Genomic DNA, 13,158 nt, shown 5'->3' on the forward strand with positions numbered 1-13,158 from the left:
ATGAAAACCAATCTTTTTGGCTGCCTTGACCAACAATACTTATTCAACAACTCTTCCTATACTTTTGTACAGGAGCCAACCGTTGTTGTGATGAATCCACACTTTGCAGTAAGCGTATACGCAAACGCCAGCCCACATCGCGTTCGTGTAAAATTCGTCATGTCTTGAATCTGTGTGCGTATCACGCTTACAAGTTGAATTCAGTATTTTGGAAGTATCGGATAAAGATTGCTGTTTTATTCACTTTTATTGCTGATATCAACTGAAATCACTGATCTTTTTGTAAGGCTGACTGTCAATGATTAACTGACTTTCCTCATGAAATAATCGGGGAAATAATCTTGTGAATTATACGATCTTTAGCTTGTTTTCGTTGTTGAAAGGATTCAATAATGGGTCATCGTTGTTCATCACCGATTAACAACTCAAGATCCGTCGTGTCTGCGCGGTTTACTTCACTCGGGCAACTAAAGCTGCCCTAGAGAAGTAAACCACGCAGACGATGTGGACGCATCGTTGTTAATCGGTGATGAACAACGGTGAAACATGATTGAATCCCTAAGTCAACCCTTAAGGCGAGTGGAATAGCAGGAGCCATATTTGTCCAGTGTTTGGTTAGTGTCTTCATAAGAATTTATTCCGGCGATAAAAAAATCATAAAATGCAATAATTCGGAAGAACATTTTGGCAAGCTCTAAACAATAATGAGAAGGAAATGTTTGTTTGGACGAGTAGCCATACCTTTCGCACTCCAATATTCTCCCATTCATTAACAATTCTGTTCTTATAAGTCTGCAAGCTGCCAACAGTCACCGATTTGGCAGCCTTTGCACCTTCATTGTAACCTCTGCTCTCATCAAGCCATTTACTTGCTGCATTTCTTTCCCTTCCACTGGCAGCACGAAACACAAGCTCCCATTCTGGAAATACAAATCACACATTGTTATAGAATTCAAGTGCATGGCAAAATGGTTAGGGTCATGAGTTCAACTCCAAGCAGTGACAACTTGCTGGTATTGACTTGGGGGAAATGTCAGATTATTATTGGCAATAGCTACAGATTAACTCCCCCAGTCTCCCCCATGTGGTACATTTAGAATTGGGTGAATTGGCCATGAGATACTTTGTCCTTAGGAGGGGATTTTAAGTTGTTTATCTCTTGAACAGAGAGGCATACACATACATGTAGCTCACAATCAGTTTCAAAAGTAGGGTGTTAATCATCAAGTGTCCCATTCCACATTAGTGCTGACAACATCGGCTGATAACAAGGAAGTTCCTAGAAAGCGCTATCGGTAAACAAAATAAACAAGTAGTGTTGAAGTTTAATTTAAATTACTTCATATCATTGCTGTTTGGATATTCACAAACTAACTACTGACATGATGCACACATGATGTAAGGTTGCTGTCCTGCTGGAGGTGAACCTTTTCTGATATCCATATAAAGAACAGTACTGCCATTGCGCATCAGCTTCATGGCAATATCCCCAAATATACCACACACAAGGGGTGTGGTAAATATTTCAAAGTACATGATTTTAAGCAGGTTATAATATTAACAAATTACATTACCACTTGGTGGTCGCCTTTCAATAGCCCTATAGGATGCACTGAATCCTTTGAAGTCTTCATTTTCATCGGAATAGAAACGTAGGAGCACCTCGTTGCCTTTAGAAACCCAGCTGAAGGTTGGCAAGTAACCACAATACATGCTAATCTCACTGTAGTATACATCTAGAATCTGTAAGAGTAGGGATACTATTAGAAGACACTTGGGAAACTTTATGCCATTTCATTTAACCTAGCCATGCATGTTATATACATTTATATAAGACAGTATACACTAATCCGACGAGCCAAGTGATGGTCAGAATTCATTCCGCCATTACTGGGGCCATCTGCACCAAACTGGTGCAGTTGTAAATCTTATCTTGTATTGCATTGTAAACATTCAGCATTCTTTTGTCATAAGGGTGATGGAGCAGTTTAAAATTCCCGCAAAGCCTGCATCATTTCACATTTTAGATGGGATGGCCCACTTCAATTTCTGCCATTGAGGTGTAGGAATGTGTGGAATTGGATTTTTGTGTTATGTTTATCGCACATGTTGATTGAACTACCTTACTACCATATTATTTCCATTGCCATACCCGTATAAGAACCAACATAATGACTTAACTACACATAATCCTCCATTATGTGCAGGATATATCAACTATATATCCTCCATCATTATGTGAGGGGATCCAACTACACATGATCTTCCGTCATTATGTGCGGATCCAACTGCATGTATCAAATAAGGAACCATCTACACAATTATAAAGTCCATATTTTGTGCCATTTTTTATATATGTAAACAATATAAAAAATAAATACCCATCCAAAATGACTTTATTAAGCACCCTGGGCGGATAGCAGAATAAAAAAAGGTAACTGCATTTAAAAATTGATGACAGGACTAATCGATTCGATTCAGATTTTAGGAAATTCAATGTACAAATAGAGGATTTACTTTTATTTATCTGTTTATTAATACTAATTATAACATCTTATTTGAAAAAAATGTACTAATTGGAATAAAGGTACTGTTTGCAGCCTCTGTCATGGTGCTTTCGTTTTATAACATGCGTCATTATTCTTTTTGATACACATCAACTCCACTTTTGACTCAGTTCTACTTGAAATGATGGTACTGCCCATTATGAGATGACATAGGCACTATTACACCTGAATCTATTTTGTCTTTCCTTTTTATCTTTCAGGGAATAAAGGAACTTAGGGAAGGTCATTTTATGTGCCAGTGGAAAATGGGAGATATTATCTCTTGTGGCTAACCAAGTTTTTATTAGATCTGGGAACTTTCACAGCAAAGTTACATGATCTAAGCAGAATGCGAAAATGACAAAGTGCTGAAGCATTGTTAATGTTTCCTACATATAAAATTCTGCAGAATTCCATCTACAAGCATCTATGCCTCTAAATAAGGGTGTTTTTGACAAAAGACAGACACCCTCCACAAAAACATTTTTTGGAGTTTGAGTAACCATATTACTGATACAGGTGGCTGTACAATTCTATGGTATGGCATACCTCAATAAAATCTTGTGCCGTTTCCTCTGTACATGGTATATAGCAACTTCTACTCCTACCACAGAGATCTCCATTTTCAATCATTTCCAGACAAGTATCTAAAGTGTCATTTTCCACAAATCCCAGTTTCTCACATAAGGCAATCTCCTCCTCTTCTGTGGTATGCGCTGCCTCTAGATGGAAGTCATTGAACGTGATGACAACTACCTCACTGGGCTTGGCATGAATCAAGTATTCAAACTTGGTGAATGCTGGGTAGGCCCAGGGATATCCAGGAGTTTGGAACTCACCGGGGAAGGTTGTGAATACCAATGGATAATCTGCAATAAAAGGATAGAAATGAATCATATTCATCAGGATCATTTGTAATTCATATCTGTAGACAATGTTTTCTCTTCAGATCAAAAACTGGTACTAGACCGCAACCAGGAAATTTGGTGATGTCATCAACTTGCCGGTTCTATAAACATCTAGAATGCCAGAGCGAGCAAGATTCCTGATAGGAACCAAAATATTTCTGAGCGAGTACCAATTTTGGATCTTGAAAAGAACATTTTCTACTAAAAAGATACAAAAGCATTTATAATTGGGTCTTGGAATGGGGTTGTGGGACTTATTTAATACTGTCAGGATATGTTAGCACCCATATCACACCCGTTACAATACCCAGTTCAGCATGTTCCAGTTCTACAAGACAAACAGCTCAGCATATAGTTCTTGACTACACAACCCTTGCAAAAAACCTTTTCCCACTCAAAATCAATCTCTTTATGAAGGAATTATTTTAGGATCCAAAATATCTAATGTTAACCTAGAAAGAACAGTTTACCTGATTTTATCGTAGTTTGAAGGTAATATTTCTTCAAATATATATTCATTCATATTATTTCCTTACAAATTACATTGTAGATCTCTTCTTGGAAATATAAATGTCAAAGTTTTTACACACCCGTATTCCTTTGTTTATTCAGTCAGTTAATTTGTTTGCAAAATCAACCTAAGCTGAGTTCCCACAAAAGGCCAAGTTTTGGCATCATATACCCCTGAAAAAAATAAATAAAGCCTTACTCACAGTCTCTATCGATGACCTCATAAGCAATAAGAAATCCTTCATAGACAAATTCATGATTGGTGTGGAAGACTAACCATACACCATTGCTGTCCGATACCCAAGCAAAGGAATGTTGAGTTCCACAATACACATCATTACGCCAGGTATACAAGTCGGAAATCTATAGTATCGTATACAAAACAAAAAGAATTTTAAGGATGCACACAGGATCACTGAAGTGTCACATGGCCAAAATTGAGGTTTCATCACTAATGTCATCTTCAAACCGTATTTTATCTTGTCATTAATAGATTTTAAAGAAATCTTAATATTTGAAGCATAAGAAAAGCTATTTTAAAGACCCTTTTTCATTAAAAATTCGTCAAAAAGCAAAAGCAAATAAATCATTGTTTTCCCGCAATAGATCGCGTTCTCGTAACGCGTACTGCGGCGTACAGCTAGCAAAGACACGCACACATGGTAAACTGGATGGACGAGGTGATTACTGATTGAGGCGCTGGAGTCGCCAATCGCGATCACTACCGCATTTTATCGTATAGGTAAAGCTTGCACCATTGCATTGCGAAACTGCGGGCCGTCAGACCACCACCGTCCCCGTCCCAGAATCAGTACTACGCGATAAATTTCGCCAAAAAAGTGCTGATATAGTGATAAATTATAGGGTGTTTTTTTTTTATTTGAACATAATAGTGATTTTTTTGTTTGTTTTTGTTTGGTTTTCAAGTTTCATTCTGAACTTGAAAAGATGAAATTTATCTGTAAGAAGTAGTTACCCGTAAGAAGCCCTGTAGGCCTAATGATGACGCAATCTGGTAGATACGATAGAAAACGTAGGCCCTAAATATTTTGCTAGTAGGCTAGACTTAGCCCGTATAGTACATCATTAGGCTTATTATGTTAGGTTTAAAAATTTGTTTTATTTCATTCATTCATTCATTCATTCATTTCATTGTTATTATTTGATTTACCAAGTGTGTAGTTGGACACGAATATAGACCTTTTAGCTTATATTTTATGCAGTCCCAGCCTTTGTTCAGGAGCCTCTGCGGTCGTCCAGTCTCGTCTTAATTTTGAAGACCATAAAAAATATAGTTACTACCGGTAGGCCTATATTAGATACCTAAGGCCCTGAATAATGTTTCAATAACGCAATGTCAAAAACGTTGACATTTCAATACATCATATCGACCATCTAGGCATATAGGCCTACAACTCTATGTCAAAAATGTCGATATTTGAAATCGGCATAGCGAGCACGCGTTTATGAAAGCATTTTCATGAATGTTTTAATGCTAAATAATAATTTCAAACGAGAAATATAATCGAAAACGCAAATTCGTGCTTTTTGCATAACTCATTTTAACTACATTTCCATTAGTAGGCCTATTAGGTCTACCATATGCATGATTGCGATTAAAAGCTTTTGGTTTTACAACACTTTTTGCGAATGTTTTGGCCGAATGCCTTTTTATTTGCAATGTTTGCCTGGCTTTCAACTTTCACGTTTATAATGTTTTCTGCATACTTTAAAAGGTAAACTGCTTTCAAGCATTTTTCGTGAATGTTTTCATGCAGTGTTTTAAAACGCTCTTTATAGCATGATGCCTATACGGTAGGCCTACTGCATGAACCACAATCTAATTTAAAGCCATAAGTGTTCCGTTTTCTACTTTTGAAATTCGGTTTTGTTAGGCTATGCAAATTTCCGTGTTTTTCAGTCTTGTGACCTCTCCGTTGTTTTACCCGTTTAACATTTGTCCGTTTTACAAGAAGTTTATTCAAGACATATTACAACTTTTACCCCACTTTTAAAGCAAAATTATGAAAATTAGTATACAAAACAGAAATCGCAATTATCATGATGTCTCAATTTATTCTTCATTTCATAAAACTTCCTGATTATCTGCCAAAATAATTGCTTGTCAGTTATTCTATCCTAATTTTAATGTTCTGATGTCCGCAAATTTTAATACAGAGCATGATCTTTTTTTATACGGAACAGGACAAAATTGTACTTAAATAATCATGGTTTCGTTCAAGCGGCAACACGACCATGCACTGTGCAACTTATTCGCGTAACCTGTCTGTCTGTCCGCGCGCCCTGTCGCTCCTCAAACGCCGACGCGACGTCGCGGCCTTGCCGGAAGCTCTGCTGCACCATGGAAACAAGACTGCAGTAAATAAAATGGCTAACACCATGTGGATAAACATATGCCGAATGTACACGGATAATTTTTTCATATTGTATATTTTAACCTTCTAAATTAATCACCAAAAAAATGCCAATCTGCTGCAGTTGGACGCCCCTTCTCATTTTCTAACTTGACCAAACGTCACAAGTCACCGGATTATATATTCATGGAATAATCTTCAAAAATGGACATAAAATCCGCGGTATTTTTCTAAATCGCGATTTTCGGCAAGTTCACTTTTGACCACTTTTAACCATTTTTGGTCCGCCATAGCGTCTAAATGAAGCATCACTGAGGTAAGTTTTTAAGTCAAAAGTTTAGATATGGCCAAAATCGAGATAGTGTTTTTTCATTTTTTTAAATTAGGACCTAGAACTTTTTATAACAACCAAGATTCAAAAATTTGAACACGGGTCACGTTTTTTACTGATTTTTTGCCTATATTTTAAAAACTAAGCAAAATTTGAAAAAATAAAAAAACACTTCCTAGATTTATTTGTCTAAATTAATAAAATTCATGTTTTACAGTTTTTGATTTTCAAATAATTTTTTTATGGCGGACCAAAAATGTTTGGTCAAAAAAGCCGTTTTTTTGGATTTTCTCTAAAATTGTACTTTTTGACCCAAAACTGACATTTTAAATGGATTTATGAACTCATTTCCGTTCAAAAAATGTATACTTTTATATACTTTACAAAAATAGTTTTCGAGTTATGAGGTGAATAATAATGGATAATTAGTGATCCTGTGTGCCTCCTTAAGGTAGAAACATCGGCTACGGTGTCATGCACAGATTTGGTTTAAAATGATACAGGATGTGTAGTTGGGTGAGATAAACTTGCCTGCCAAGTTTTAATTTTTGCCAACAAAGCGTTTTTGAGTTATGCCATTTTTATCATTAGAAAACCCCATTGACTTTGTACATAGAGTGGTTTTGACACTAAGCCTCGTTCACTAAAATTGGTAAAAGTTTGAAAATGGATACTATGTTTAAATATTATTTTTTCTCCTTTCCATCCCATTTATAGAACTGCTTTTTGGATCTTTTTATGACAAAAATGTTACCAAATAATATTAGTGACTTTTTTCCAATATATTGGTCAGTAATATAGGGGATATTTGAAGGTAATGTTAGTACTTGCTCAAATTTTCTTGATTTGATCTAGAAACACTGAATGACCCAATTTCATAATTATTGTCTGAGCTAACCATAGGGCCAATTTTAACAAACATGGTGTCATATGAAAGGTTATTAAATTTAGAAACTTTTCTCGCCAGCTTTTTTTAATAAAGTGTTTCTATTTTAAGTTATGGGTGTTTTTAGATTTCCCTAATTTAAAAATAGAAAAAATGATTTTTCTCAAAAAATAAACATTTTATCAAAAAAATCTGGCGAGAGAATTTAGATATTAGGCTTATTAACCACCCCACAAACTATGGAAACCATATCACATTCCCTCTAGGCTAGCAATAATTATTTGTAGAAAAAATTAGAGAAATAAAAAAAAAATAAAGAAAAACATAAGAATTGTTTAAATTTTCATGAAACATTAAAAATCAGTGGAGTAAAGACTTATCTTCAATTGGTTATATATTTGAAATGGATACATAATTCTGATTTGAAATAGTGGCTATTTTCCTGCATGTGCCTATTATCCGATGCTCCTACCTTAAGTGGAGCTATTTGGTGTTATAAAAATTAATGACTTTTAAAAAAAATTTGAAGCGAAACATTTCGCTAATTCAATTTAAGTTTATTTAATTAATATAGTTCCGTTCCTTATCTATTTTGGATCAATTTTTTGTGAGTGTATCTAAGAGTTAACAAATTGTCCTGGGTTTTGTACATTTTGCCCAAAAAAGGATATTTGATGTACCACTTTGAGGACAAACTAATACCCGAGACTAGTATACCTATACTAGTCTCAGCTAATACTGAAAATTAAATGATTGGAACTAGTTTTACACTATATTACAATTTTCTTGGGCAATAAAACTGAGAGGTATGAATATTTGCTGTACTTCCAAGAACTCACAAGATAGAATAGTACAGAATTTGCAAGTTACAAAGCTCTTATTTTCACCCTTGGATTTGAATGTACAATGTTGCCTAAAGATCAATTTGCATATTTATTTGCACATAGTTAGTTTATTAAGAATTACGCATGTTTATAACCAACCTTCAAATGGTCAGTGTTGCAATTTGTTTTTGGATTTCCGGGTTCCAACTGGAAACTTTCAACAAATAATATGAGTCGATGGACTGGATCCGCTTGAATGATGTATTCACAATGTAAATTATTCTCATAATGGTTAGGAAAGTTGAGGGATGTCAGGAAACCATTTGGACCATCAACTTCGGTATCAATAAACTGAGTGCAACCTGTTAAGAACAAGAATGAAATCTAATTAGCAGGTTTGCAATGTATTGATTGAATTTACATTTGTTCTTTGTTAAATGGGATAAACCATTTTAAATGTAAATAACATTTACAAGGCCTGTACGAGAAAGGACATATCAAGACCCTGGCCTTAAAAATGTTCATTTTCTGAATGATGTAAATGTTCTTTATCATGATGCTAAAACCTGGTCATTATGTGGCTTAATTGGGTCACATATTTAGAGAATAAACGACAGGAATTCTTGTTTTTACTGTCCTCTACTGTGTGATAGACGACAGGCAGGTCCAATATTTTGAGTAGAGGTGCGCCGGCATCGACTACGAATAGTAAAAACAAAAATTCCTATCGTTTTGTCTCATTCTTAGTTAAATATTATTTTAATAACTATAAACTATTTTTAAAGCAAAAATTAAGTTACCATCGTAAAAGCTCCCCTAATTATAAAATGAACGAAACTTGTTTACAACTTCACATATTCTGTTGTGCGTACTGCTAGCGCATGCGCATATTCTGCAGTAGTCTACGCATACAACGCAATACATATGCACACCTCTACAAGCATGTTATGCGTTATCAACACCCATGCGTCTACGGCCTGATAGATGGCACCCAAAATCATGCGGTTGTCCAATCAGATTATGTGTCTACGAACTAGACCATTCCCACTGACTAAGAATACTGGACAATTGTAATTCTGGATAACCCTAGTGTTTCAGTATCAGCTGCAGCATTATGGTATAATTTCAGATTTGGAATGGGTGAAAATTATGGTTCTACTTGAAAATTAATACTCTCGGGGTAAGTTAATGGAACAAACAAGAATGAGTGTAGACTATTCACTCCTTTACCTGATGCTGATGTTGTAATGGCTGTGTAGTTAGCATGGAATCGGTTGAATATATCATGCCTTTCTGTGATGAATTCCACATCCAACTGATTTGATTGGCTGACCCACACAAATGGTGGCTTAGTTCCACACAATTCTTCCCGGATCTTATCAAAGTTGGGATCATGAAGCTGTAATTGAGAATTTCATAGTTTTTATACATGTATACATGCAAGTACATACATATTGTTAAAACATAATACAATGAATGCTAAATAAGTTTGCTAATGACAAGTTGACAATCACTATGATGGATTCATCCATCAAGTAGGATACATAGGAATTTTGATATTATGCATTAAATTTTACTTAGTCATATGGTTTTAATCAACGCTCTGCAGGGTCTTTGTTCTATTGTTTCTGATTAGAGTGCTGACATATTGGAAAATGTTGCCAATCAATATTCATGAGAGTGTACATTCAACGTCCAGTTTTCGAAATTGGGGGACTTGTTTGGCAGGTGTGAAATACATCCGACTGGGCGTTTTAATTACGTAACGAATAAAGGCATTGACATCATCGAATGGCTGCCCAGTGCTGTTATGTGTTTAGTTATTATATAGGCCTAATAAATTTTATTAAATGTATTCATCATTCCTTTCTTTTCCCTTCTCTGTACTTATTCTTTCCTAGGCCTACACTTTATCACACCCTCGCTCTCCTTGTCCCCTCTCACCCTCCCTCTCTCAGTCCCATCATTTTCCCTATATTTCTATTTATCTACTTGTCTTTATTATATCTTTTTATTTCTTCCTTCCTCCAGCCCTCTCATTCTCCATATCCCCTCCTCCCCTCTTCCTCCCTCCTCACCTCCCAAGACTTCTCACAGGGGTGAATCTGTCCCTTCCCAACCCCCTCCCCTCTTTGGGTACGCCACTATTTCTATACCAATCTCCTTCTTAAAATAAAATTAAATGGAAATTTGTTAAAAACAACCTTTATAGGCCTATACTTATACTTACATGTACAGGGTGTAACAATAAAATTTGTACAATTTTGAAAATAGAATGACACAAGTATGTCGCTTATTTTTTGGTTTGATATTTATATATCTATCAAGATAATTTCTTTAGCCACCAGCTAAGATTTGTTCCAATAAAATCGACGGTATACAAGTGAAGATATGGCCAATTATGTAACCTGGTCTTGAAACCGCTTGGGCCACTTTTGTCTATAAGTGTTACAAAAGTGACTGAATAGAGTTGAACCATGGAGCAGTTGGACGATGCTCTTATGATAGGTAGTTTTAAACAATGGAGTATTCGAAGTTGTAGAAATGGTTACATAATAGAATATCTCCTTGAGTTTTTGAAAGTCACAACTAAGCCCTGACATAACAACCTCATTTACTGGAAATCGTGGCTGCAGCTCAACAACTTCAACCCCGATTCACGTTGGAAGAGCGTATTTTTAAAGTTGTGACATTCGGTAGCACATGGGGTCCATGGAAACCATAAGATTGTTAATAGCTCGTTATCCAAACTCACGTCTTCCATCAAGGCATACAAAAAGTATGTAGAATTTGTAAACAGAAATGCTGGCATTAGTGGTCACCCCAGAACAGCTAGAAGCCCAGCTGAACTTAATTTCAAAATCTTATTGTTTTGTACTTATGGATGCAAAAATTGTTCTCAGTTTTACCAATGATATCTCAGGGATATGAGAAATTACTTTATTTATAAGATAATTTGCAAGAAATTTCATGACTTCATTTATAGATTTTAAAGAAATATCATATTATTATTAAGTTCATGTTAATCATATGAAGAAACGCCGCTTATCATTCTTTTGTGTCAGTTCTTTGATGCTTAATGCACGATAAGCATATCTACGCGGTTCAAACTTGATATGCACAAACATGGCAAAAGTGGCCCAACACATTTTCTGGACGATTTAAGTAATCGGACATAACTTTTGAACCCAAGCTAGTAAAGAAACCAACTAAACGTCTTCTTCAAGCCACGATATTACTGATTGTATTGCACATAACATTTGTGCCATAACTCTTTTAGTTTTTTCTTGAGAAGTCAAAACGCAATTGTATAAATTTTATTGTTACACCCTGTATACGTATAGCGATTACCATTATAGTGTAATATAGATATGTGGAAATGGCAGCCTTCATACATTCTAATGTGTAATCGTTCAGCGAGAGCATTCAATTTATTTAAATGAAGCGCCTAAAGTCAGGTGGGTGGTAAAGATGATTGCATCGACAGCTAAAGCCTCCTTTATAGACTTCAAACCCACACAAGCACACATTTGGGATACGTGGGAACAATGGTACCACTTTACACATGACTGCCCTTACACATGACTGTATTGTGGTCACTTATTGATACTCGCCTGTTGTGTAGAGCGTTAATATGATGCCGGATCAGTGACCAATTTAATGGCGGAACCCTTTGTTCAAAACAATGGTACCACTTTTATGAATATAGCCTGTCGCAACTTCTAATCGGCATCAAACGAACAAAGCATTATATAATCTATTGCGACTCTATTTTTATTAAAAGCTCTTTGGTTTTAATTGTTTATGAAAACATGATTATGTAGATATCTTGAAATGTTGTTATTAATTCCCATTGCTAGATCTGGCAGGTTTATTGACAAAGAGTTTAACTAATAGTGAATACATTATGTTAAAATAACTTTCCAAATTTCCAAATAAACCCTCTAAGTGTTTGGCACCGGTTGTTGTGGTTTATAATAGTTTGCTGAATTCTACTTTTAACTGTTTTCAAACAAATTTAAACACATTATCTTCATGCTAGAGTGTGGGAGTATTTTCTTTTTCAATTAAAAAAACCAAACACTATACCAAGCATATAGTTCCACATATGCAGACATCTTCTGCAGTGAGTCCTTGTTCCAGTTCCAAACCATCTAAAGAAAATTCACTGAATGCTAGGACGACTCTCCTATTGGCTTCTGGCAGCTCAATGTGTACGGCACAATATCTTGGTAGAGTGAACTTCTCAGGGTAGTATGGAGATGTTACGATACCCGATAATGTAGTTAATGTACGTTCACACACTGAAAGATACAGGAGTGTTGATAGAGAAACATTTAGCAATTCAGTTACATTACATGAAAAACAATGGCTTTTTTCGACGGGAATAAGCAAACTATGATGCAATTTTATCAGTTTCGCCGTCAAGCAATGATTAGAGGAGGAAATAGGAAAAGTGATCCCGCCCGGGAATTGAACCCAAGACCTCTGGTTTACAAGACCAGCGCTTTAACCACTTGGCACGGGAGCTTCATGATTAGGCAGACTGGGAATTCAACCTATAAGCAGTCAATTAACCCTACCTCCTTTGTGCAAGTCATCCCAATGTGGCTCGGGCTTGACAAGTATAAATAATGCCGTCCTCACTGTAGAGGAACATAACATGAAAAACAGTGGCTTTTTTTGATGGGAATAAGCAAACTATGATGCAATTTTTACAGTGAGGACGGCATTATTTACGCTGGACCAGATTTTTTGATGTGTACAGTTTCCCATTA

The 13,158-nt window shown here is 35.7% G+C and overlaps 1 protein-coding gene across 1 annotated transcript in view; it reads right to left on the minus strand.

Annotated features, from left to right (window-relative positions):
* Nucleotides 1-13,158, minus strand: part of LOC140154398 (cubilin-like) — a 48,557-nt gene that overhangs the window by 25,749 nt on the left and 9,650 nt on the right. The window contains 7 exon segments of the mRNA XM_072176966.1: nucleotides 742-920; nucleotides 1,575-1,743; nucleotides 3,096-3,415; nucleotides 4,168-4,327; nucleotides 8,540-8,742; nucleotides 9,611-9,779; nucleotides 12,470-12,684. Coding sequence (XP_072033067.1) covers nucleotides 742-920; nucleotides 1,575-1,743; nucleotides 3,096-3,415; nucleotides 4,168-4,327; nucleotides 8,540-8,742; nucleotides 9,611-9,779; nucleotides 12,470-12,684 — 1,415 coding nt within the window.

This window comes from Amphiura filiformis, chromosome 6 (assembly GCF_039555335.1).
Source record: "Amphiura filiformis chromosome 6, Afil_fr2py, whole genome shotgun sequence".
NCBI classification, from domain to species: domain Eukaryota; kingdom Metazoa; phylum Echinodermata; class Ophiuroidea; order Amphilepidida; family Amphiuridae; genus Amphiura; species Amphiura filiformis.